A 25350-nucleotide genomic window follows, 5' to 3' on the forward strand; every position below is an offset into this window, starting at 1 on the left:
GGTTTTTTCCATCTTATAAATGATACCACCATTCCACTAAATTGCTTAAGGCAAAAACCCAGAAAAGCATTGCCTTAATCAGCATTATCCTGCCATTATGTGTTTTAATTTCTCCACATCTTTCTTGTGCACATCAACCAAACTGGGACTTAGAATTCTAGTGAGGGCCTAACAACCGTAGAGGAAAGGTATTTCCAGCCACTTGAATGCTATTTTTGTTTTTGAGGTGCAATTCACATAAAATGGACGTTTTAAATGAACAATTCAGTGGCATTTAGTGCCTTCATAATATGCTACCTACCACTACCTGTATATCTAGTTTTGGAACATCATCACTCCAAAATGAAAGTCTGTGCCTATTAAAAAGTTACTCTCCATTTTCCCTTCCAGTCCCTGGCAGCCACCAATCTGCTTTCTGTTTCTATAGTTAACCTACTCTGAATATTTCATATAAATAGAGCCATAATATGTGACCTTTTGTGTCTGGCTTCTTTCACTTGGCATGTTTTAGAGGCTGCTCCACACTAGCGTTTACCAGTACCTTTTTATGACTGAATAATAATCCATTATATATGCCAATTTATCCAATCTTCCACTGATGGACATTGGATATTTCTGGGGGTTTTGGCTATTGTACATAGGGCTATGAACATTCATGTGCAAGTATTTGAGTCCCTGTTCTCAGTTTTGTTGGATATATACCTAGGAGTGGAATTGCTGGGCCATATGGTAATTCTATGTTTACTTTCTGAGGAACTGCCAAATTTTTCCCAAGCTCCTGCGCCACTTTACACTCCTACCAGTGCTGTACAAGGGTTCCAATTTCGCCATGCCCTGGCCAACATTTGTTGTTTTTAATTATGCCCATCCTTATGGGTGTGAAGAGGTATCTCATTGTGGTTTTGAGTTGCAACTCATTAATGATGTTGAGTATCATTTCACGCGTCTGTTGGTTATTTGTGTATCTTGGAGAAATGTCGAAGTCCTTTGTTCATTTTTTAAATGGTGTTTTTTGTTGTTGCTGAGTTTTAAGGGTTTTGTTTTGGGGTTTTTTTACATATTTTTGGCTAGACCCTTATCCGGTAATATGATTTGCAGTCATTTCTCAAGTTTTTTCACTTTCTTGATGATGCCCTCATTATTTTTTAACTTTGTTTCCTTAAGTAGTATGTACATTTGGAAAAAACTACAAATGGGAAGCAGTACAAAGCAGTTTCTTGTGCGTCCTTTTAGTGACAATCTGTGCATGTACATGCAAATGTAATGTCTATTCTCTCCTCCTCTCCCCTTTTTACATAAATGGTACTTTTTCACTGAATGTGTCTTGACAGTTCTATTTCAATATATGTACATCTGCGTCAGTGTTGCTAAGTGGTGTGCAGTATCCCATTGTCTATCCTAGTTTATTTAGTAAGCACTCTCTTCTGTGGACATTTTGGTTGTGACTTTTGTCTGTTACAGATATGCACACGTTAGTATAAATACAAGCTAGTTTATCTTTAGGGTAGACACTGAGAAGAGGAAATTGTTATTAAGTATGGTTTTCTTCATATGTGGAGGTTGGTTCATAAGCATTAAGAATCTGCTAAATAATAAAAACATGCCTCTTTAAAAAAAGGGGGGGGGGTGGGAATCCCTGGTTGGCTCAGCGGTTTGGCGCCTGCCTTTGGCCCAGGGCACGATTCTGGAGTCCTGGGATCGAGTCCCGCGTCGGGCTCCCTGCATGGAGCCTGCTTCTCACTCTGCCTTGTGTCTCTCTCTGTCTCTCATGAATAAATAAATAAAATCTTTAAAAAAAGAAATGCCAGTTAGTATTTTTTATGTCAAACTTCATAGTTGTATGTTTTGTTTTGCTTTTTTTTTAGGAGTTAGAAGTAGCAGAACCAGCCTTAACACAAGGCTTTTTGGTAGGTAGGCCTTCCTTTTCACACCTCTGTTACTGGGTTTTCCCTTCTGATCTTCCTCAGAAACAGTTAGTCTCAGCGAGGGAACAGTTTTTCAGCATGCCAGCTTTTCTTGTGTTAAAATTTAACACTTTGCTGGTTGTACAAAGAAAGGCATAACATGATTTAAGAGTGGAAAGAAACTTCTAAGCTAACAAATCCTCCGTTTTTAAAGTGACAAAAAAGAACTGAGGTCCGCCCTGATTCCATACAGTTCCTGCCAGTGTTAAGAGAAACCAAGTCTCTTGTTTCCCAGAATAAGGCTCTCCGTACTCACTGCAATGTCTTGCCTCACTCTTGTTAAAGACTTTGAAGATGCTCTGTTTAGGTAGAGGTTCTGGGGTAGCAGCGGAATTATGACCACGTCTCTGACACTAAAATAAGTCACATGACTATCTCACCAACTGTGATGTCAGGCCCTATGTCTAGGACCTCTTTTACCAAACTGGTACGTTAAAATGATTTTTTAAATTACTTTAAAATTTTATTTTTGTTTTGATTTAAAAATTGATAAATGCTTCTTTTAACCACCATAAACTAAAAGCATAGAGTAAATGGATTTGATATTAGAGGTGAATCTTTTATGAAGTTCATGATAATCTTGTTGAAAGTATGCTTTATTTTTTTACCTCCCTGATTATCTATTCCTACCCTGGGCAAGGGAAAATAAAGTACAGAAATTAGGCAGTAAGGAATCGGTAAAGGAATATGTTGTTGCTTTTTTTTTAATCTGTATTTTTCATGAGTAAACATTTACTTTTTTTCTTTTAAAGATTTTATTTATTTATTCATGAGAGACAGAGACAGAGAGGCAGAGACATAGGCAGAGGGAGAAGCAGGCTCCTTGCAGGGAGCCTGATGTGGGACTTGATCCTGGGTCTCCAGGATCACGCCCTGGGCTGAAGGTGGTGCTAAACCGCTGAGCCACCCAAGCTGCCCTATTTACTCTTTTGAAAACACTTGCCCTTTATGAAGAGGGCACCACGCTAACACTTGAAAGAGGTATAGATCTTGTCTTCTAGGAGCATAAATTGGGAAGATAAAACATCCCAGGCAATGTTGTTATTCTGCCCTGGGTTTTTCATTTAGTGTTCAGTTAATTTAGGTAAAGTACTTTGATTAGAATTCTGATCCTTTTGTATGAAAGAATAAATGTTCCACTAGAAACTAACCAACGATAGTACCAGGGCTTCAGATGGCTCTATCATGAACTAAAATTAAAAAAGCAAGATACCCTTAAGAAGTAATCCACTTAGAAGACGACAGCATACCTTACAGTGGTGAGACAGTGGTAGTTCTGAGAACCCAGTATCATACATACATATATTTTAACACATCTGGGCGCCAGTATTTGTAGTCGTGGAAAAAGTCATTGATACCCCGGGGTAACTAAATTCTAAGAAACTGAGCAATGTGAGAATCAAGGCTAAGTGTACAGTAGGTTTAGACTAGGTTTCTATCCTTGAGGATAAAACAAGCACACATAGAATGCATATTCATGGGACCAATTAATCCCTTAATATAAGAGAAAGATGTCACAACTTTATTGACATTTACAGTGTACATGGTGGCATCCTATCCAGACATATCCTCTCCCCATCCCTCACTCCCACATACTCATGAAGCAGTCACTTCCCAGCTTCTGGGAATGCTGGCTGATGGCTCTCAGCCGAGATCCTCTCCAGGTATTTTCATCCTATGGTCCTGCTCCTCAGATCACAGGACTAATCTCCTCCACAGGGATATAAAGTCCTGCCCCTTTGCCTGACTATGGCCCAACTGCAGGGCCATCACAGCTCTCACTTCTCTGAGGGCTTTTCTGACTGCACCCCAGCCCAATTTCTCCTCCTTCCCCAGTCTTGCTACTTTCATTCCCTCAGAGATGTCCATCTTGAAAGCATTCCCATTTAAACTTTCTGCACCCTAAACTCCATCTCTGAGGATTCTTCCCCAGGGAACTAAGCCCATGACAACATCTGAAACCCAAAGGAAAAAAAAAAAAAAAATCATTTGATTTTTCACTTAAACAACCAAACTCTTCCTGTTGAATATTTCTTGCCCTTTATTTTGTTCCATTAAGACAAAAGAAAATTACCTTCAACCTTTTCTCTAATGTTTATGAACATTTAAAACCACCAATTGCAAAAAATAAAATAAAATAAAATAAAATAAAATAAAATAAAATAAAATAAAATAAAATAAAACCACCAATTGCTTACTTCACTTGGTAAACCATCCAGACATCTTGAAGCTTTCCACACCTACTCCATCCCATGTAGTTTCCATCCACATCCACAATCATCTCAGTATCTGTTCTCCTAAGTCAGGGATACTAAAGGAGCTGAACTCCAATGAAAATACTCACTTCTAACAACATACCTGAATGGGACTGGCCTTTCGTTAGGGATCCGCCTTGTTGGTTTTTGTTTCGGTTTTATATTATTTAAATTCAATTCCTCTTTCACTTGCCTTCCATGTTTATCTGTGGCACACTACTGGCATTTTATGGATTTGCTAATATGCTATGCATATTTCTATTTCATGTGCATTTATCAGAATTATGTTGAACCAGTACATCATAGAATGCTCAGAACTTTTAATGCATAATTCATCTTTATTAAAGTAAAATCTCTAAAATATATGTAGAAAATAATGTATTGGGTATTTTCACATCCAAGAGAGTCACTGAAAGGTTAAGAGGAAGGAGGAAGTCTTGTTCCTAATGTTTCGCAAGGGAAATCTATCTCTAGTACCAAATACCATACTGAGATTATAATAGTCTTGTCATCTAATTGTATGTAAGCTGTTAAGCTTGTACATTGTTAAAAAATGAAATGTGTATGTGATGTATGACTTCATTCATAAAGTCTAAGACAATCATAAAATAACGTAGCAATTATTTAACTCAAGACCAGTACCCTCTAAATGGAATGTATCTTTTTCATTCAACCAGTATTTGGCTATGAGACACTGGCTACTGAGAGGCAGCTGGGGAAGAGGCATGAGCAGTCCTGGCCTTCAAGAAGCTCCCCATCCTCTGGGGAATCCAGACGTGGAATAAGCACTTACAAGTACAGTATAGGAGGAGCTTCTCCTCAGGGAGCTAACCTCCCTTGAAGGGGTATGATTTAAAACCGCCTTCATTGTTACCCTAAGCATTACAGGAGGAGGGGAAAACCTAGGCAAGAAATATAAAAACAACATTTGAGAAGGGGGAGTGGTAAGGAAAAACCTGCAGCTTTTGGAGAAGACAGCCTGTGCATAGCACATGGAGGGCCAAGATTTCAGGGGTTTTCAGAAAGTAAAAAAATATTTTTTACTTAATCCTTTGTTTATATACCTAAGTTGGAAATTAAGCCGAAAAGCAGGAGATGAAACCTCCAAGAACATATGTAAAATATCAGCGTGGGTTGGCCTCACCAAAACAAGCTCACTGCTTTGAAGACACCCTTATACCAGCCCTTTATTATGTCATCAGGGAAAACTGTATCAAGGGGGAGCAGTATGGGACAGATATACATTCTTTTAATGTTAGTTGAATTTTTCAGAGTAAAATACAACTAAAAAGTCACAGCAATGGAGAAAGTGCTGCCTCGTTTTAAAACTGCACGTGTGCTTTGCCCCTTGAGAACACCTTTGGTTAGACTTTTTGTTCAATACACCATTTCATTAAATATGATTCAATTCCCCGTCTCAATTCCCAGTCTGAGGCCTTAACTGACATACTCAATAACTTATAATTCTTATAAGTTAGAGTCAACTATAAGTCCTCCCTCTGGTTTCTCTTCTGTGCTTTGTAAATATGTACATCCTTTTCAGGATCATAGTGAACCTTACTCACAGTAAATTGCCTCTCCAGCATCGCTAAGAAGCTGTTGTCCCGTTCATAGCGAATTCGGCAAGCTAAAAGAATCACGGAGCGGTTGCTACTGAGATGTTCCAAAGTTTGAAGAAGATCTGCGAATGTTTCTTCTAAATATATGATATCAGCTCCAAGTATCAAGTCAAATTCTCCAGGTGAATAACTCCCCAAATTTTGTCCCCAAGTCAGCTCCTTAACAACAGCTTTGGGTTGGATATGGGGAGGTAAATTGGCTTGAACGTTTGATTTAAGAAATTCTAATGCTACTTTTCGATCCGTGATAGTCACATGAGCACCTAGAATGTGGGACAGAGAAAGAGTCATGTGCACAACAATACAACTAACAGGTAAGGGGGGTCAAGTTTAACAGCAGGGTGAGGGTCTCTAATATCCCACCCAATATCCAGAAGGTCATGCCCTTCACAGATGGCTGCAAAACTGCAGAGCAATGACCCGTGCTCCTTCTGCACAGCCTACTGGCAAAAGTGAACCTTTAATTTGCCTCTCTGCCACACCTGTTTGCTAAGTTGTGCCTGGAAAACAGTCTCCAAATGACAAGCCGAAGCTTCTGAATTTTGCAGACAGAGTTGGCCCACTCTGGCGTCTACCACTATACTTCATTCATGAGGTTGTGATCTTCAAGTCAGCAGACCTCAGGGTAAAATAGAATCCACAGAAGAAAAGTCTAGGAGCAAGTGATTATGAAGATGACAAGATACCAAAAACAGGGAAAGGCTACTTTCTGGAGTCTAAGTCTTAAAATGAATCAAAGAAGAGATTAATTGGCTACGACAAAACCCCAGCCCACATCTCCTTCTGGTGTTAGGAAGCAGCATTATGTGTTCTTTGTATTTATGTTTCTATATATACATACATATATACATGTACATACATATACATGCAAAATTATATATATATATGAAAATATGTATGTAACATAAATAGTACATATACACTTAAAAGATGTGTATATACACATATACATGTATATATAATTTTTGAAAAGTGGTAAACTTAGAAATTCCTAGATTGTATCAAAGTACTGGAGGTTAAAATATAAGATCACGTTTTCTAAATGCTAGGTGTCTGCATGCAGTGCATACAGTTAATGCAATATTCTGTTAATGTTTCCTGTGAGTTGTTTACCATGGACCAATATGGCGAGAGAAGACTGAACCGAGTTATCCTTAAGGTGAAGCAACCACGCAAGGTCAGCCCGGAAATACCTCATCTGCATTGCAGTACCAGTATGTGTAATCCTATTTAGTTTGGGCCTCATAAATTCTGAAGTTTAACACCGTGATTCATTCTTTCATAACATGATCTCTCTTCTGTACCCTTCTTTAGTTTGTAATCGCCATGGGTAATCCCCCACGGGATTCCAGACCAGATACAGCAAGCACTGTTTCAGTGGCAGCTCCCACTGATGTTGCGTATCTTAACCTGTAAGGTTAGGACAACATGTAATTCAATCTGGCATTTACAGTCCTAAGTGTGATACTGAAGAAAACGTTCAAGCTGTAGACTTTAGATGTACTCCTACCACTTTGACCTTTCAGTGCTAGACAGCATGCTACATGATGAGAATTCAGAGATACTTCTCATCTCCCCTGATAATAAAAAATCACAGACTGCCTTTTCCTGGTTTGACTCAGAACTTTATTTCTGACTTTTTTTTTAAAGATTTTATTTACTTATTCATGAGAGACACAGAGGCAGAGACATAGGCAGAGGGTGAAGCAGGCTCCCTCTGCAGGGAACTCAATGCGGGACTTGATCCCAGGACCCAGGGATCACCACCTGAGCCAAAGGCAGACACTCAACCACTGAGCTCCCCGGGGGCCCCTATCTCTGGCTTTCTTAACAGTCTATACATTTGCAGGCAATACTGGAGTGATCTAGTCTTTTGCACATCCCCTCAGTGTTCGTTTTAATACTTCTTACATGTAGACCTTTTCAATGTTTGTCTCGGGGGTTTCTGAGGCTACCTCTATGGTGTTAGGGGTTCCAGGAGTTTTGGCAGGATCCTCACGTGAGCTAGCCACTATCCTGTAACATCTGTCAATTGTACAAATATCCTAGTAGCTACCATCAGCCATGGGACAAAAACCCCTACCTTCATAGAGCTTACATTCAAGTGAGGAGAGACAGGCAATAAGATGTGTTTTTAATATTAGAATATCCAGCATGGGGGTGCCTGGTGGCTCAGTCCATTAAGCATCTGCCTCCAGCTCAGGTCATGACCTCAGGGTCCTGGGATTGAGCCCTTTATCTGGCTCCCCGCTCTGCGGGGAGCCTGCTTCTCTCTCTCTCTACCCCTTTGCCCCTGCTTATGCGTGCCCTCTCTATCTCAAATAAATAAGATCTTAACAAAAAAAAAAAAAAAAGAATATTCTAGTATGTTATTTGAAGATAGGCACTAGGGAAGAAATAAAGCAGGAAAGAGAGATGTGAAATGTCCAGAAATAAGGGAGATGTCAGTGACACATAGGTCACGTTTCAGAAAGGCTTTGGCTTTTTCTGAGATGGGAAGCCAGTGGAGAGTGCTGAGCAGAAGTACGGATGAGTTGAGGCTTTAACAGAATTTCTAAGGGTAGGTCAAGGCCAGAAGCAAAGAGTGGTGTGAAGAGGCCACTCAGTGACGCTGCTAAAGGAGGCAGGTGGTCTGCCCCTTGCTGTAAGCACCCCAGGCCGCCATCCCAAACCAGCTCCCAAACACACCAGCCCAGGTGCAGCCTCTCCCGACTCTCCTGAGCAGAACTCCCTCACCAAACACTCAAGAGGTCATCCCTCAACTGGGCAGCTCCCCCAGTGGTTTCCCTTTAGGTGTTTGTTTAGGGGAAGGGGCACGGAGGAGGGCTTAAATCTCTTTGAATCTATCAGTTTCCTTTGAATCTTTCTTCCTCTTGCAGTTTAGTTGGGAGAAGAAATAGATCATTTGTCCGTAGCTTCCTACCATCTGGATCTTGTGGATCATACCATTTGTGTGGTCTAGCATGTTCTTCTCTGTGTCTCCTGTAAATCTGAGTTTAATTTTTTGAGCAAGACTATTTCAGAGGTGGTGGTGTGTTCTTCATCAAGAGGCATGTGGTGCCCGGTAGGCTCTGTTGTTGTGATGTAAGCAGGCACAAATACCCAAAGCCCAGATCTTTAATTCACTAGATTCCTCCTGTGGTTGTTTGTTGAGAAATTTCTACAAAAGGAAGTTTCTTTCAATTACTATTTGGTTACTCATTTTGAATAGAAACTGAATAGGAAAGGCAGGGTCAACTCTGCTCTTCCCTCCCCTTTCATATACCAGATTCCAAAGATCTGGTTTCTAAGCATCCTCAAAAGATGACTAATTGAGTTCATTCTGCTGTTGTATCATGAACTCATGGATTAAACATATTTGATATATTTAAGTCCAGTGCCATGGTCAGTATTGATGTTCAGGTTGTTCTATCTTTTGCCAGTGGACACAACACCATGTCGTCCTTGTTAGCTTCTTCCTTGCTATCTGGTATGACAAGATATTGCGGGGTCATCTCAAACATTTCCTGCTACAGAAAATACATTTCCATTACACATTTTCAGCCACTTAAAACTTTTTTGATTTTTTTTTTCTTTAGATGGGAAAGAACAAGTCTGTATGCTGTTGGGAATGGTCAGGTAGGAAGAGGGAAGAAGAGAGACAACACAGGAGAGGGAAGGTGGACCGCAGTGTCACTGAGGAGGTGACAGGGGGTTGGCCTGTGCAGGGCAGACGCCAACGTGCGTGACAGAGCCCGCAGACCCAGCCCCAGGGAGATGGGAGGTTACAGAAGTCCTCTTCCGGCTGCGTCAATCTCCTCAGAGAAACAAGAAGCGTCACCAGCTGGGAGCAGGTTAGCAGAGAGGAGAGGAAGCAGAGTGGCCGCTCAATGGCATCGACTGCCCCTCACGTGACGATGGACGACGTGAGGCAAGACGGAGCAGCAGCCGCACTGGGGGCACCGGGCAACTCGGGCCTGGAGCCCCAGCCTCCGCCGGGCGCACAGCCTCATGGGGAGAAGCGAGGGCGGCAGAGAGCCCAGGGCCCAGGAAACGACCCCCCGGGAGGCCCGCGCTGCAACACGTAGTTGGTGACAGACTCATGGGAGCTGACCCCACACGACATGTCCCGCCGCCACTCAATGGGTCACAGGAAAAGACACGTAACACCTACCATCACTTTCGTTTGTACTTCTGTGAGCAACACCTGACATCATTCGAACGTGTGAGCGCAGGCTACATACCGGAGACGCAGAGATGAGCAAACCATCCCTGGCTGCCAGGAGCTCGGTCTCATGAGGTCTCACGAGGGACAGAGACACAGAAACACAAACACAACTGTGATGCAACGAGAACGTGCAGAGTAAGCTATGGAGACCTGGGTTGCCAGGAAATGACGTGGACCCAAAGGACACTCTTTGAGAGGGGCAGAGGTCAGAGAAAGAATTCAGAAGGAAGGGAAATCTGAGCTTACACTGGGAAGATGTGGCATCAAGCAGGGGAAGGGGGTGAGGAAGGGCCATCGGGGCAGAAGGGACAGGCCAGAAGTCGCGGGTGAGTCCCTGGAACCGCAAACTGCGGCCGCTCTGACACAGGAGCCTGAAGAGCCAGGCAAGAGGGGGTCAGAGCCTCAGAGTCTTAAGAGTCTTAGGCGTGGCGAGGCACAGGGTTTTTTCTTTTTTTTAAAGTAGACTCCATACCCACTGTAGGGCTTGAACAAATGACCCTGAGATCAAGAGTCACATGCTCCACCCGCTGAGCCAGCCAGGCCACCCCCCCCCCCAGGCACGGGGTGTTTAAGTCCAGGCCACCCCAGCACTTCTGCACGGAGGACGGCCCGCTCTGGCCAACGGGGTCTACCCAGACTAGGTCTGAGAACACAAAGCAGAGGCAGAGAGGTCAGGCGGTGGGATGCACGTACTTGCATCCATGATGAGGGAAGAGACAGATGCTGAGAGCTGGTGGGGAGGGGTATGCAAAGGGAGAAATGCAATAAGAAATCCTTAGGAGAAGGTCAACAGGGCTCAGGGAGGGAGCTGGGGCTGGGGGGCAGGTCAAGCAGCTGGCTTGAGTGAGGACTCGGATGGCCACACTCACTCACAAAAAAGAAGGATGAGTTTGCAGAGGTAAGAAGAGTTCAAGTGTAAACACATGTACTGTTTGAGGTGCTGAGAAATCGGCAGGTAGAGACACTCAGCCTTCAGTTAAACATACAAGTGAAAAGCTTGGTACAGACAAAGTACAGAAAACTAAGACGGCTCTTTCCTGATCCGAGCGTTATAGTTTAAGGCTGTTCCCCAGACTTGGTTGGCATCAAATGACCTCGGAAGCTTTTAAAATCCAGATTCCCTGACCCCACCCCAACTTCTAGAACCCTATCTTTAAAATGAGATACTTTTTTCTAAGAATAATTTCCACACAGTATGAAGAGATTTTCAAACTAAGAACCAGAGCTTGAGAGTCAGACTGGATTCCAACTCTAACTCCACATCCATGAGCTTTGTGACCTCAGGCAAGTTACCTAACCTCTATTAAGCCTTCATTTCACCATTGAAGACAGCTCCAAGTGGACTTACCAACCACACAGAGGAACAGTGAGGACAGACTAAAGACCCAGGAAGTGGGAACTGCCCAGTAATAAACAGGTGTTATTTTCTTTTAACATCTCATCACCCATTATTAAGGTTCTATAGAGAACTCCCTGGTTTTTTTTTTTTTCCCATCTTTTCCTCCCTCCCCCCTCAGAATTAGAATGGAAGCTTCCTGAGGAGGCAGGTATGCACAGCACCTAAAACCAGACCAGATATATGGTGGGTGTTCCCTGAATTCGGGAATAAATGACTCAGGTTACAAAAAGTGAAAATGCTGTAAAAAGAGAACGATCAACCTCTGACATTTCAAGATCACTACCTATTCTAGTTCTCACTGCCTTCTTCCTAAAGAGACTAACTTTTCCTTTACCCTCAGATTTCAACCTCAAAACTAATGCCTAATACTTTGCAAACACAACAAATAACAGGTATGCAAATCACATAGCAGCACAGAGGTACACACGTAACTTGCATGTATGTACATACATATACATATGAGTACACGTACATATACACACGCCTCTATAACCATGATCACAACTATGATTAAAAATACAGGTGGAGGTGGGGTTCCTGGGTAGCTCAGTCGGTTAAGCATCTGCCTTCAGCTCAGGTCATGATCCTGGGATCCTGGGACTGAGCCCCACATGGGCCTCTCTGCTGGGTGGGGAGCCTGCATCTCCCTCTCCCTCTGTCCCTCCCCCCTTGCTGTGTGTACTCTATCTCAAATAAATACAATCTTTAAAAAAAATACAGGTGGAGGAAAAAGAATGGAAGGAAACACACCAAAATAGCAATAGTACTTATGTTGCAGAATCATGAATAATTAGAATGTTTGATGGGCCTGTCATCTCCCTCTTTATTATGCTTCTAAGGCTTTTTTTTTTTTTTTTTTTTAAGATTTAACTTATTTATTTGAGAGAGCACGCACAAGCAGAGGCTGGATCCTGGGACCCTGAGGTCACGACCCAAGCCAAAGACGGATGCTTAACCGACTGAGCCACCCAGGCACCCCTAGGGCTATTTCTGAAATGGAGTTACATCACTTTTGTAAAAGAAACATTACTTTTCATGATCTTCTAGCTTGTCCAGCTCTTATTCCAGAACTATTTGAGTATCTATTGCGTGGCAGTAGGGACCGAGGACACGTAGAGTGAGACCCAGCCCATAACTCATGATTCAGCCTTGAGACCCAGCCCATAACTCATGATTCAGCCTGCCAGGGGAGACAGACACAAGAAACAACTGCCTATTACAAAATGTGTCTCAACAGAATTGGGAGCAGACCTGGCGCTCTGGGCAGGAAAAATAACGCTGAGTTCTGCTTTGGGGCAGGAAAGGATTCAAGGAGGTGGCAGTGAAGCCGGACCAGGAAACACGCGTCCCCAGGTCACGAGAACGTCGTCTGCTGTTCTGTTCCACCCCACTCCCGGAGCCATCCATCTTGTGTGGCAACAACTAACTAGTCCCTCATTCTGCGCTAGTCTTTGAAAAAGCTCATCCCATTGTCCCAACCCCACAGACCCAGATTCCTAGATCACAAACAGAAATACTCAGAGGGGCAATCACTTTTATTTTAGCATTTGCTTTGTGCCAGTCAATGGGCTAACCACTTTCTATGCCTAATCTCATTGGATCCTCATTGTGGCATGAATTGATAATTATCCCCAATTTTTTTTTTAAGATTTTTATTTATTTATTCGTGAGACACACACACACACACACACACACACACACACACACAGAGAGACAGAGACACAGGCAGAGGGAGAAGCAGGCTCCATGCAGGGAGCCCGACGTGGGACTCGATCCTGGATCCAGGATCACACCCCAGGCTGCAGGCGGCGCTAAACCTCTGTGCCACAGGGGCTGCCCAATTATCCCCATTTTATAGGGAAACAAGTTGAGAGATTAAGCAACTTGCCCCAGGTCACACAGCTAGTAAGAGATAAAAGAGGGGTCAAAACCAAGTCTAACTCCTATGCACTTTGCCAACTAACATGTCTCTATACCAGCCGATGGTGCTGTGAAGCCTCGGTTCTCCCAGGGAAGCAGAAGAAACTTCATTTCCCCTCCAGTTAACTCCTCTCACATCAGCAAAGGTAGCGTCAAGGAAAGATAATAAAGGGTCAAAGCGTCTTACAAACCTGATTTGACTCTCAGGTCTCCACTGACCAGGACTTCACAAAGGGGCTTAACCTCCCAGAACCCCAGTTTCATTGGTAAAATGAAAAGTTAAAAATAGGGGGATCCCTGGGTGGCTTAGCAGTTTAGCACCTGCCTTCGGCTCAGGGTGTGATCCTGGGGTCTCGGGATTGATTCCCTCAGCGGGCTCCCTGCGTGGAGCCTGCTTCTCCCTCTGCCTGTGTCTCTGCCTCTCTCTCTTTCTCTGTCTCTTATGAATAAATAAATAAAATCTTTTTTTTTAAAAAAAAAAAGAAAAGTTAAAAATAATAGCTGACACTCATGGGGATATTATAACAAAGGTAGTGTATGAGAAAGGGCCTCATTGCTGCCTGCAAGTGCTGCGATGTTAGGCGGAAACCCAGGCCCATTTACATATACTGCTAACCACCACCCTGTCCATGCTCCCCATCACATTTGGGAAAGCAAGGATCTAAACAGAGGAAGGAATTCTGAAAAAAGAAAGAAGTTACCAGAAAGAGGACACAATGGGGGGGGGGGGGGGGCTTTCGTGGGTCCTCGAGTACCTGTAATATAATGGAATTCTATCTCTTCACCACCAAAGTGGGGTCTGAGTACCAACAGAGTCGGCATCATCATCTACTGGGAGCTTGTTAGAAACAGGGCCCGACCCCAGACCTACAGAAGCTGAAACCACATTTTAACAAGAGCCCTGGGTGACAATACTGAAGTGATGAATGTTATATATTGCATCTTACAAGCTGGTTTGAACTGCAGGAGTCAAAAGCTGTAGAAAGGAGTCAACAATGAATAATAAAATAAAAAAACTTAAGGGCGCCTGAGTGGCATAGTCGGTTGAGCATCTGCCTTCGGCTCAGGTTGCGATCTCAGGGTCATTGGGCTCCCTGCTCACATTGTATGCTTCTCCATCTCCCTTTCCCTCTGCCTCTTTCCCCTGCTCACACTCTCTCTCAAATAAGTAAATGAAATCTTAAAAACAAAACAAAGCTTAAAAGTGCTCTAGGCCTAAGTTAATGTCTGTATAGCAAACAAAAAATGACAAACCTTGATATCATCAGAACTGCATACTGTGAATACAATTTTTAAATATATCAGTACAAACTATAGTAGGGCTGACCCTTCTTAGAAGAGAAAAACCAGCAAAGTTTCCTCAGCAAGGACACTACAGGAATGGGAAAATCTGCTCTACTCGCCTAACAGGTTAACAGAGTATGGAAAGACCCCTAAACTACAAAAAACTATGTGTATGAATGTGACAATTGTCTTTGAGCTGAAAGTTGCCTTCAAATCATACTATTGGCATAACACTGAAGGGGGCAGGAACCCAATTCAGACAACCTGTCTCCTGAACTGCAATCCTACTTGCCCAAATAAGGGGCACTTGGGTGGCTCCGTGGATTAAGCCATCTGCCTTGGGCTCAGGTCATGATCCTGGAGTCCTGGGAATGGAGCCCGGTGTGGGGCTCCCTGTTCAGTGGGGAGTCAGCTTCTCCCTCTGCCCCTTACCCCACTCGTGTTTTCTCTCTAATAAAGAAATAAAATCTTTTTTATAAAATAACTGCCCAAATAAATAAATGTGTTTGCTTAAAGAACAAAACAACACTTAAAAAAAAAAAAAAGAAAAGCTGAAGAGAGCAAAGCGATCCCTCATGAGAAGTATAAAAGGATGAGAGCAAGAGCACAGAAATCAGACTTACTGGAGTTAGGGGCAATAGCGGTTGACTCAGAAGCACATGACACAGAAAATCCAGTAAGGGGAAAACGGACAGGGGTCTGTGTCAAGGAAATAAGCAAACACACCTCGCAATGAGTTCTGCTCACAAAGGAGTGAGCCAGGGTACAGCACTCACCCAGCAGGGCAGCCACTATGCCCACCAGCCCGGTGCCGGCACCCAGCTCCACCGCAGAGCAGCCCCTGAGCTCCACAGCTCCCATCTCCAGGTACGTGGAAAGAACCACAGCCTGAGTCAAAACACAGCGGGACGATCCAAGTCAACAAATGCTTTAGGAGCCCAAGGGTTTCGGGCAGCTTCCCACTAGCGGGGGACATCACACGCCCCCCTCACCCTGCATGGTTCCAGGCCCAGTTTAGTGATGTGCAGAAACTCAGCAGCTGCTGGTGGGTGACCCCCTAGAGGGGGCACAGACACCGCAGCCTCGCCCCACCAGGTCCCTCCTGGGGACCGCAGGAGTCACGGACACTGCCCACACAGCATAGCGTCCTGCTCCATCTGGCACCTTTAATTTCTTGCTGTTTGGTATATGAATTATATCTCAATAAACCTGTTATTAAAAATAATAATAATTGGGCAGCCCGGGTGGCTCAGCGGTTTAGTACCGCCTTCAGGCCAGGGCCTGATCCTGGAGTCCTGGAATCGAGTCCCACGTTGGGCTCCCTGCATGGAGCCCGCTTCTCCCTCTGCCTGTGTCTCTGCCCCTCTCATGAATAAATAAAAAAAATTAAACCATAAAATAAAATAAAATAAAATAAAATAAAATAAAATAAAATAAAATAAAACAAAATAAAATAAATAAAATAAAATAAAATAATAAAATAATAAAATAAAATAATAAAATATAAAATAAAATAAAATATAAAATAAAAATAAATAAAATAAAATAAATAAAATATAAAATAAATTAAATTAAATTAAAAAATAAAATAAAATAAAATAAAATAAATAAATAAAATAAAATAAAATAAAAATAATAAAATAAATAAAATAAAAGGCAGCCCGGATGGTTCAGTGGTTTAGCGCTGCCTCCAGCCCAGGGTGTGATCCTGGAGTCCCGGGATCGAGTCCCTGTGTGGAGCCTGCTTCTCCCTCTGCCTGTGTCTCTGCCACTCTCTCTCTGTCTCTCATGAATAAATAAATAAAATCATAAAAAAATAAAAATAAATAAAAATAATAAAATTATAATAAAGACCATTCTTACAATGAATTGTGGTTGTCTTCAGAGGCCCAGTGGCTGTACTTACCGCGTCCCAAACCACTGCTGCGACTCCCAGCTGCCTCCAGTCCTGCCGGATCTGGATCGTGTGGTTCGCAAAGGAGAAGGTGGCAAGAGGCTTGTGGAATTTCTGCAACCCCACTCCCGGGGTGTCCTCATAGGGCACCAGGGCCATTTCGCAGGCACTCAGCTCTCTGCACCCTCAAAGCTCTTGAGGCTCTGGCCAGGGGGAGAAAATAAAAAAAGCATTCTCTCTTAAGTAGCTCCAAATGCTTTTTAAGGCCATTTTTCACAAGTTCAAAAGAAGACAACAGAGGTGGGGGTGGGGGGGCTTGCTAAGTCCCTCGCGAGGCCCTTCCCCTTCTGGGAGGGGCGCCCGGTTCCGCAGCCCGGCCACGGAGTCGGCTCTGGGCCCACGACCCCGCGGGCGCACCGCGGCTGCAGGGGGCCCGGAGCGGCGGCCCAGGGCGGGGACGCGGGCACGCGCGGGAGCTCTAGCCGCGGGCCGCAGCTTGGGTCGCCCCCCGCCGGCTCTGAAGTCCCCCACAGCGACGGCCACGAGCCCGAACCTGCACTTGGACCGGGTGTTAACGGTTTGCGCGCAGCCCCGGGTCGCCCCGGCTGGAAGTGCGAGCCCCGAGCCCCGAGCCCCGAGCCCGCCCGTCCGCGACCCCCTCGCGCGGGCCCCAGAGCTCCGGGAACGGGGGGGTCCCCGGCCGCGCCCAGGCCGCCCCCCAGGCCCTGCGGGCACAGCGGCCGAGCCCGAGCTGGGCCCCCGGCCTCCACTCACCGCTCCGGAGCCGCCCCGCGCCGCGCGCCTCGCTCCGCCCGCCCCGAGCGCCTCCGGGCCGCAGACACGCTTCCGGCCCCGCCTGCAGGTGAGCTGGGCGCGCGCCCGAGGGGTCCGGCCCGCCTCCCTCCCTCCCTCCGCGGCCCGAGGTGTGCGAGCCCCGAGGCCGGGCCGGTCTCCGAGGGCGGGGAGGGCGGGAGGGCGGGAGGCAGGGAGGCCTCGGCCGGCTGGGGGCGCGCGCGGCTCGGGCTCTCCCCGGCCGGGGCCCCGCGGCTCCGCGCGCTTCTCTCGGGCTTTGCCGACGGGGAGCGTCCGCCCGGCCCGAGCGCGGAGGGTCGCCCGTCGCCCGCGGACCGAGTGGGCTCCGAGGAGTGCGCGGCCGCCCCTCCGTCCTCGCCTTGCCCCGTGCTGGGTCCTCGGCCCTCCGCGTCCGAGGCGCTGGCGTCGCCGCTTGGTGGCAACAGAGGAGAAGTGACAAAGCCCCTGTCGTCCAGAGCGCGAACTCGGAGTCCGCGCGCGACTGGCCCCGCGCCCCTCCTCCCCGGACCCGCGCCTCCTCATCCTCCCCGGACCCGCGTCCCCTCCTCCCGGGACCCCGGTCCCCCTCCTCCCCGGGCCCCGCTCTCCCCCTCCTCCCCGGGTCCCGGTCCCCCTCCTCCTCCCCGGGCCCCCTCCTCCCAGGGTCCCGCGTCCCCTCCTCCCCGGGTCCCGCTCCCCCTCCTCCTCCCCGGGCCCCCTCCTCCCCGGGCCCCGCTCTCCCCCTCCTCCCCAGGTCCCGGTCCCCCTCCTCCTCCCCGGTCCCCCTCCTCCCAGGGTCCCGCGTCCCCTCCTCCCCGGGTCCCGCTCCCCCTCCTCCTCCTCGGTCCCCCTCCTCCCCGGGTCCCGGTCCCCCTCCTCCCCGGGCTCCCTCCTCCCTGGTCCCCCTCCTCCCAGGGCCGGCGGTGGGCGCACCTGCCCCAGGGACCTCGGTGCCGGACGCGACAGTCACCGACCCAAGCTGCCTCCGTCCTCCCTTTCTTCCCGCTGTGCGCCACCCCCCCCCCCCCCCCGCCCCACCTGCCGCCGCTCGTCCCGGGGGTTTTCCGCGTCCCCGCGCCTGAGCAGGACCGCGGCGCCCGCCACCTGCCCCGCCTGGGCTCTGCCGCGGGGACGTCTCTACTGCTGCCGGGCGACCGAGCGTGGGCCCTTCCCGGTGCCTCCCGTGCGACCTGCTGCAGGAGCCTCAGGCCAAACCTAAACCGCCGCTCTCTGGCCTCCCCCCTCCTGCAGGGGGCCTGCGAGCCTCTCCCCACTTTTCTTTAACCTTCCAGCGGAAGGCCGGGCCGCAGAGGAGACTTGGAAGGGATCAGCAGTGAAGAAGGCCTTTGGCTAACTTTTTGTCTTTGCTCAGCTTGTTTATTTTAATTTTTAAGATTGTATGTAATAGGATTTATTTTTTAGTGCAGTTTTAAGTTCAGAGCAAAATTGTTGAGAAGAGACAGAGATTTCCCATACACTCCCTGCACCAGCACAGGCTTAGCCTCCCCCCCCCCATTATCAGCACCCCCCCCACCAGAGTGGCACATTTGTTACAATTGATGAACCTTCTTTGAACACAGCATTATCACCCAGAGACCATAGGTTATTTGGGGGGCTCATCCTTGGTCTTGAGCATTTTATTTATGAGTTTGGACAAATCTGTAATGGCAAATATCCACCATCATAGCGTCATATAGAGAAGTGTCATTTCCCTAAACATCCCCTGCGCTCCACCTGTGGATCTCCCTCCCTCTACCATAACCCCTGGCAACCGCTAATCTTTTTACGCAGTTCCTCTGGTCCATACCAAAGAGTGTGATTACTGAATTTTATGGTGAAAGTATGTTGAGTTTTATAAGAAACTACTAGACTCTCTTCCAAAGTGGCTGTACCATTTTGTGTTCCCACTAGTAATGAATGAGAGTTTCCGTTGCTCCATGTCCTTGTCAGTATTCGATGTTGTGTTTTGAATTTTAGCCACTCTGGTAGGTGTGTACTAGTTGTTTTAATTTGCAATTCCCTAGTGACATGTGATGTGGAACATCTTCATATGCTTGTTTGCCATCTGTGGATCTTCTTTAATGAAGTGCCTGTGGAGTCTTTGGCCTACTTTTTTGGTCCTATTTTATTTTCCAGCTTTATTGAGATATAATTGACATATTTAAGTTTAAGGTATAAAGTGTGATGATCTGATACGTGTATATACTGCAAAACCATTATTATAATAAGGTTAGTTAACACATCCATCATCTCACATAATTATTACTTTGTGCACGTGTGTAGTGAGAACATTTAAAATCCACTCTCTTAACAACTATTAAGTATAGGCTACAGTATTATTAACTATAATCACCATGCTGAATATTAGATTCCTAGAACTTACTCATCTTATAACTGTAAGTTGGTACCCTCTAACCAGCATCTCCTCATTCCCCTACCCCCTGCCCCTGGCAACCACCATTCTAACCTGTTTCTATGAATTTGGCTATTTTAAAAAATAGATCCCACATAGGGGCATCTCGGTGGCTCAGCCAGTTAAGCATCCAGCTCTTGGTTTCAGCTCAAGTCCTGATCTCAGGGACGTGGGACCGGGCCCCGTGTCATGCTCCATGGTGGGTGTGGAGCCTGTTTAAGATTCTCTCTCCCTCTCCACCTTTCCCCCCTCTCTTGTTTATGTGTTCATGCTCTCTCTCTAAAAAAAATAGAGAAAGGTTCCACGTAGGAGTAAGACCATACAGGGATCCCTGGGTGGCGCAGCGGTTTGGCGCCTGCCTTTGGCCCAGGGTGTGATCCTGGAGACCTGGGATCGAATCCCACGTCGGGCTCCCAGTGCATGGAGCCTACTTCTCCCTCTGCCTGTGTCTCTGCCTCTCTCTCTCTCTGTGACTATCACAAATAAATAAAAATTAAAAAAAAATAAAAAAGACCATACAGTATTTGTCTAGCTTCTTTCACTTAGTATAGGGCCCTCAGCATCCAACCATGTTGTTGCCAATAGCAAGATTGCCTTTTCTTTATGGCTAATATTCCAATATATATTTGTATACATATAATGTATCTTATATGATATATATTATGTGAGGTATATCACACCACATTTTCTTTATCATTCATCTGTCAATAGAACATAGGTTGTTTCCATGTGTTAGACGTTGTAAATAATGCTGCAGTCAATGAACATGAGGATTTAAGTATCTTTTCTAGATGGTTTCACTTCCTTCAGATATAAACCCAGAAGTGAGATTACTGGATCATACAGTAGCTCTATGTTTGATATTTTGAGGAACCTCCATACTGTTCATACTGATTTCCATAGTGGCTATACTGAATTTTATTTCCACCAACAGTGCAATAGTGTCCCCTTTTCTCCACATCCTCTCCAACACTTGTTATCTCTTGTCTTTTTGATAGTTGCTGCTCTAACAAATGCGAGGTGATATCTCATTATGGTTTTGATTTGCATTTCCCTTATGAATAGTGACCCTGGGCATCTTTACATGTGCTTGTGGTTTGCCTCATTTTTAATCTGATTATTTTCTTATTGCTGAGTTTTGCTTTTTTTTTTTTTTTTTTTTAAAGATTCAGGATCCTGAGATCGTGACCTGAGCTGAAATCAAGAGCCAGATGCTTAACTGCCTGAGACACCCAGGCACCCCTTATTGTTGAGTGTTCTTTGTATATTTTGGGTAACAGTCCTCTATCAGATAGCTCTTTTGCAGATATTTTCTCCAAGTCTGTGTCTGGTCTTTTCCTTCTCTTGACAGTGTTTTTTTGCAGAGCAGAAAATTTTTATTGTAATGAAGTCCACATTATCAATTCTTTCTTTCATGGATATTGCCTTTGGCATCACATCAAAGAAGTCATTGCCAAACACGAGGTCATCTGCATTTTCCACTATATTACTGTATAGGAGTTTTATTGCTTTGCATTGTAATTTGGGTCTGTAGTCATTTCCAGTTCATTTTGTGAAGGGTGTAAGGTCTGTGTCTAGATTCATGTTTTTGCATGTGGACGTCCGGTTGTTCCAGCACCATTTTTTAAAAAGACTATCTTTTCTCCATTGTGTTGCCTTTGCCACTTTGTCCAAGATCAGTTGACTATATTTATGTGGATGTATCTGTGGGCTACCCACTGATCCGTTTGTCTGTCCTCTCACCAGTACTACACTGCCTGGATTATTACAGTTTATAGTAAGTCTGAAGTTGGGTAGGGGCAGTCCCCCAACTTCATTCTTTTCCTTCAATATTATTTTTCCTAGTCTGGCCTTCCTTCTCTCCTCCTTTTCTCTCTTCCAGGGTCTCCTTTCTCTCTTACCTCCTCTGCATCTTTGCTGCTACTGCCTCTCATCCTTCCTCTCTTCCCATTTTCTTCTTATCTTTCTTCCTCCCTTTCCTCTGGGGAGCCAAGACTGGGCACAAGAAAAAGGACAGACTTTGGGGCCAGAGGAACCATGAAAATATAAATTCTGCCTCTGACACTTTAATTGGGATGACCTTGAGTAATGCCTAAAGCTCCCCAGATCCCGGGCTCCTCAGCCTCAAGCCTGGCACAAAGGTCCCGGCCCCTCCCCCTCCTCCTCTCTATTCTCCATTGTTTTTGCTGAAATCTGGCATCGACTTTACAAAACAAAACCTTCCCAACCTCTCCAGCACTCCGCTAACACAGGACGTTTGCCTCGTATATTTACTTACATTTCATCTAGAAAGTTTTTGTTCTCTTTTTTTCGGTATGTCCAGTAGCCCTACCAATGGTCTCATTGGTGCCAGCTGGCTCAGAAAGCAGCAGAAAGAACACTTAGGGCGTATTCAGCCTGTATAGCAGTATAGACATGACGTGAGCACTGTTTTCTTTTTCTTTTTTTAAGATTTCATTTATTTATTCATGAGAGACACAGAGAGAGAGGCAGAGGGAGACACAGGCAGAGAGAGAAGCAGGCTTCCCATGGGGAACCTGATGTGGGACTCAATCCCAGAATCCCAGGATCACGACCTGAGCCAAAGGTAGACACGCAACCACTGAGCCACCCAGATGCCCCTGGAGCTCTGTTTTCATAAAAATGGACCAAAACAGCCAGTGGTTTTCTGTAACTGCTTGAAAATAAATGTTTAATCCTCAAAAAATATTGGGTATGTCGTAGATGACATTATTTTAAATATCCAGTCCAGGGCAGCCCGGGTGGCCCAGCGGTTTAGCGCCGCTTACGGCCCAGGGCCTGATCCTGGAGACCTGGGATCGAGTCCCAACATCAGGCTCCCTGCATGGAGCCTGCTTCTGCCTCTCTCTCTCTCTCTCTGTGTCTCTCATGAATAAATAAATAAAATCTTAAATGAATAAATAAATAAATATCCAGTCCATCTTCAACAGGCCTGTCCTCGGTGTCCTTCCTGGAGGAAGTGATACCTCTCCAGGGCCAGGACAGGATCGGGCTTGGCTGCGTGACCTGTTTGGACATATTCGCCGCCTCCGAGCAGGAGCGTGGGGTGCCTTGCACAGCTGTGTCGTGGCTTTCCCCGCTGCTCAAGAACTGCCTATCTCAGAGTGGGGCGCTCCCTAACCAGGTCCCCTGTGCGGCCTGGAAACGCGAGTGAGAAATAAGCCTCCGTTGAGAGGACCATCGAGATTTGGGGTTGTCACGACAGCATAACTCAGCAGAAGCGACAGAACACAGGTTTGAAAGAGATGGAACTGTCAAGCATCGGGGAGAAATCTTTAGGGGGTGGCTTAGTTTAGCGTTGCAGTCCAGTAGGTCCTTACTTGCAGCTCGGCCTGTCTCTTGATGACGCCCGGACCCTCGTGTCACTGTCCGCTGAGACTGCTGACCAGCCTTCATCCAACTGGGAGTCTGATATTTGAAGACAGTTCTCCTGCCGACAGTCTTGCTGGGAATATGCAAAAAAAAAAAAAAAAAAAAAAAAAAAGATTCCATTTCTGCATTATCCAAATTTCAAAGTGCAGTTCAACTCCGTAATATAATAATCTAAAAATGATTTTTCCTAATAGCAAGGGGAACTGGGCTTTTTCTTGATCCTCTCCCAGACAGCTAATAAGGGAACGTCCTCGGGCATCTCTTGCAGCCCAGTGGGCTCCCTGCACACCTGCGCACTGTCGAACCGTCTCTCCATGCCCACACAGCCCCTGTGGGAAGCAGAACTTAGGATGGGATAAAATATACATAAGTACACCCAGGGGCCTATGGCTGATAGCTTTTTATTTTTATCCCCATGATTACATTGCCTTTCCCCAACCACCTCCCCAGGGAATAACAGTGGAAGGGTGGTTATTCCTTTGTCCCTCCTGTTTTTGGACCTTGTCCCTGCACTAGGTCACAGTAGAAGCAGCCACTTTGGAACAACATGATCCCACCCTGGGCCAGGGTGGATACCCAACCCAGGCTGGGTACGTAATTCTCTCCACAGAGAAGAATTCAGAGCGGCTATTGGACATCTGTTCTTATTGTTATTAGCCCAGCATCCATGTCCCATTTCGCTGGTGGCACATCCCTTCCACTAGTGGTCAAGAGCGCAGCTTTTGGGGCCTGAGAGTTTAGGTCAAATCCCAGCTCTTGCAGGTTATAACTCTGAGGCCTTAACCGAGACACATTCACGTGCACCTTGATTTCCCCACCTATAAAGGGGACAAGGTGCAATCAGCACCTGATTACATCACCTGATAATGTAATCAACATTATCAGATTAAGAAAGTAAGAAGCTTAAGTTAAAAACAATTTAATTTATCTAAAGTACCTGAAACTACACCAACAGTCAACTTCATGTAGCATTTGCTCTTACTGCTGTTGTGTTTGGGGTAGGGCCGACTTTGGCCCGGGCTCCAGGCCTAGCAATGAGCATTTCCTCCCATCTGCCCACGGGTGGTCCAGAAGCGGGCATGTGCCCAAAGCTGGCTTTACCTGCAGCCCTTCCCGAGACTTGCTGGGACTCAGAAAAGCAGAGTGTTGGCAAAGGATGTAAGTCTGGAGGTCCTGTTGGCCATCTGGTCCCAGGAAGGCTGAGCCAGCAAGAATGGAGCCAGTGGAGGTGCTAGAAGCGGGAGAGGCTGCCTCTTATGTGCCCTGTGACCCCCTGGATCCAGCTGGCCAAGAATTTTCAGTTATTTGGGCCATCAAATTCCCTAATTAGCTTATGCCAGGTCAAACTGCTTTCTTTGTCCCCTCCAGAAGCAAAACAGTCTTGACACATTCAGTCTGGGTTGGTCCCTGGAGCAAAGGAGATGTAAAGTCGCACCAGCGTGAGCCATCCCCGGTGTGCACGGGGAGAGCCTCGGAGAAGCTGGTCCTAGGGAGCGGCTGGGACTCCCCTGCCCACAGCCTTTCCTGGCTGCACCTGGCTTCTCGGACACCAGTGTAACCCGAGAACACATTTCCTTTTCTTGCTTAAGCTGGTTTCAGTGCCCTATGCACACAACTGGGAATCAGGAGTCCGGATGAGTGGTGTTTTCTGTTGTTTTTAGGAAGAAAAAGTACACAGAATATTAACATTCTATAAGGTCCTGGCATATAATTCAGGGATAGCTGGCTTACTGTCCTATTTGCCAAACAACAAATATGATCCTGACAGATGAACATGTGTTTGAAAGACAAAACGTCGAGCAGCCCCGGTGGCTCAGCGATTTAGCGCCGCCTCCAGCCCAGGCGTGATCCTGGAGACCTGGGATCGAGTCCTGCGTCAGGCTCCCTGCATGGAGCCTGCTTCTCCCTCTGCCTGTGTCTCTGCCTCTCTCTCTCTCTCTCTCTCTCTGTCTCTAATAAATAAATAAAATCTTAAAAAAAGAAAGAAAGAAAAAGTCTCCTCTCCACACATGGTCAGCAGATGACCTGAGTTAGCACAGACCTTGATAATATGGTGGAATGGAAGCACGATCTCCATCGACATCTTTCTGCTGATTCTAGGACGAAGAGGTGGCCCCTTCCCATCCCAAAAGTACCACCTCCGAGCCACCGAGTGGCTCAGACTTGATTTTGCTTCAAGTGATAAACTTAGGGTCCTGGGATGGAATCCC

At 46.1% G+C, this 25350-nt stretch overlaps 1 protein-coding gene and 2 long non-coding RNA genes across 17 annotated transcripts in view; 2 read left to right on the forward strand and 1 right to left on the reverse strand.

The window, feature by feature from the left end:
- METTL21A (methyltransferase like 21A) overlaps positions 1–18552 on the reverse strand; it is a 68135-nt gene extending 49583 nt beyond the window's left edge. For 5 of the 14 annotated variants that reach the window (XR_005385306.1, XR_005385305.1, XR_005385307.1 and 2 more), the window contains exons 1-3: positions 17317–17397; positions 16555–16745; positions 15425–15536 (exon numbers count right to left, since the gene is read on the reverse strand). Coding sequence is in view for 10 of the 14 variants with exons in the window: in XM_038585569.1 (XP_038441497.1) it covers positions 15425–15536; positions 16555–16701 (259 nt within the window). In the remaining 4 variants the exon portion in view is untranslated. The other 9 variants (XR_005385304.1, XM_038585567.1, XM_038585562.1 and 6 more) reach the window with 9 other exon arrangements.
- Positions 5059–11958, forward strand: LOC119867948. The gene is made up of 4 exons (XR_005385310.1): positions 5059–5960; positions 6090–6152; positions 6944–7052; positions 9417–11958. It is a non-coding gene; the product is annotated as an uncharacterized LOC119867948 (long non-coding RNA).
- LOC102157126 overlaps positions 17338–25350 on the forward strand; it is a 66507-nt gene continuing 58494 nt past the window's right edge. For both annotated transcript variants that reach the window (XR_005385309.1, XR_005385308.1), the window contains exon 1: positions 17338–17404. This is a non-coding gene — a long non-coding RNA (uncharacterized LOC102157126). The remainder of the gene's footprint in view (positions 17405–25350) is intronic.

Source organism: Canis lupus, chromosome 37 (assembly GCF_011100685.1).
Source record: "Canis lupus familiaris isolate Mischka breed German Shepherd chromosome 37, alternate assembly UU_Cfam_GSD_1.0, whole genome shotgun sequence".
NCBI classification, from domain to species: domain Eukaryota; kingdom Metazoa; phylum Chordata; class Mammalia; order Carnivora; family Canidae; genus Canis; species Canis lupus.